Genomic DNA, 1,521 nt, shown 5'->3' with positions numbered 1-1,521 from the left:
AACCCACTGCAGGTGATCATTGATATGACAATAACTGGACCCCCTCCATGCAGACCCCACTGGAGAACCTGCTTCTGCTCTGGAGACACAGAGGGGAAGTCATCACAATGAGGACTTCCTGTGGGCGTCTCCCTTCCCTACAGTCACATGATCACTTTATTGCTATTGGAATTGCCGGAGGACTCACCTTCTGCAAGACATCCTCATCCTCTTCTTCCTCGTCTTCCTCCGGGCTCTCAGTGGGGGCGGTGCCCTCAGGGGGCGGGGTGATGTCCGCAGCCAATCGGGGGCTCGCTGGCTTTGTGTTATTGGACAGTCTGAACTCTTTGTGTCCGCTGAAGAAAAACTCTGCAAAGGAGAAAAAAACTCATCAATCAAACACGTTGCCACCGAGCTCCGCGCCTTGTCCCAAGAGCTGACAATTTCCTCAGTCTCCCCTCCCCCCAGGGATCAGTCTGCTGCAGGCAGGAGGAAGCATTTCCTCAGTCTCCCCTCCCCCAGTGATCTGCAAAATTGTAACTTTGTATCCAGTCACCGGCATCTCAGTCCAGGAAGTAGATGGTGACCCTGGATGATGGCTGAACAAAGATGGCGCCGTCCTTCCGGAGAGAGAAGCGGATGACGGCATTGTCAGGGGGAGTCATGTGACCTCTGCGAGATAATAAATACCTGGAGGGGTCACATGACACATCGCTGAGCAAGCATCTATATATCTGATGACAGGTCCTCTTTAAACTGACTTGTACATCAGAAGTGGCAGTAGGGGGTCCCTGTGTCACATGACCGCTGAATCCATCCTCATAGGTGAATTTTCTGCGTGACATCATCCGTCTGTTATGGGAACCTTAAAGGATCACTCCGCCCAGAACTGCAGAATTCGCACCACGCCCCCTGCAAAGGGCGTCCAGCTACATAACCTGCCTGAGAAGCCTCTGATGGAAGCGACTCACCCAGCAAAGCTGAATCTGCTCCACTTCTTTTTCACAATGAATGGCGCTCCGTACTGTACATCACCATGGTAACCGAGCTCCGCCGTCACAGAGCTCTGCAGGGTGTGAGCCGCTCCGCCGCCTCCTTACTGTAGATGACGGAGAGGAAGGCTAGACAGTTACCATGGCGACCGAGGCACGCACGCACCAACAACGCACACAGGGCCGGGGCGTCTAATCGAGGACCCCGCCGGCCATGCCAGGGACCCCCACCGCCTGACAATGAGGAAGACACAGACCAAACCCAGGGCCGGATTTCCCACGAGGCAGGGAGTAGAGGGGCAGCAAGGAGTAGAGGGAGTAGAGCGGCAGCAGGCAGTAGAGGGGCAGCAGGGAGTAGAGGGGCAGCAGGGAGTAGAGGGGCAGCAGGGAGTAGAGGGAGTAGAGCGGCAGCAGGCAGTAGAGGGACAGCAGGGAGTAGAGGGGCAGCAGGGAGTAGAGGGGCAGCAAGGAGTAGAGGGGCAGCAAGCAGTAGAGGGACAGCAGGGAGTAGAGGGGCAGCAGGGAGTAGAGGGGCAGCAGGGAGTAGAGG

The 1,521-nt window shown here is 56.3% G+C and overlaps 1 protein-coding gene across 1 annotated transcript in view; it reads right to left on the bottom strand.

Moving 5' to 3' along the window:
• The window catches only part of FAM131C (family with sequence similarity 131 member C), a 12,852-nt gene extending 12,028 nt beyond the window's left edge, over positions 1–824 (bottom strand). Inside the window, exons 1-2 of the mRNA XM_018575027.1 lie at positions 785–824; positions 188–348 (exon numbers count right to left, since the gene is read on the bottom strand). Coding sequence (XP_018430529.1) covers positions 188–348; positions 785–824 — 201 coding nt within the window. The remainder of the gene's footprint in view (positions 1–187; positions 349–784) is intronic.
• Between the last annotated feature and the right edge of the window lie 697 nt (positions 825–1,521).

The sequence above is a fragment of the Nanorana parkeri genome, unplaced genomic scaffold, assembly GCF_000935625.1.
Source record: "Nanorana parkeri isolate BGI_ZX_2015 unplaced genomic scaffold, ASM93562v1 scaffold3477, whole genome shotgun sequence".
NCBI lineage: Eukaryota > Metazoa > Chordata > Amphibia > Anura > Dicroglossidae > Nanorana > Nanorana parkeri.
The sequence above is the reverse complement of the archived record's forward strand: the minus strand, read 5'-3'. Positions and strand labels throughout refer to the sequence as shown.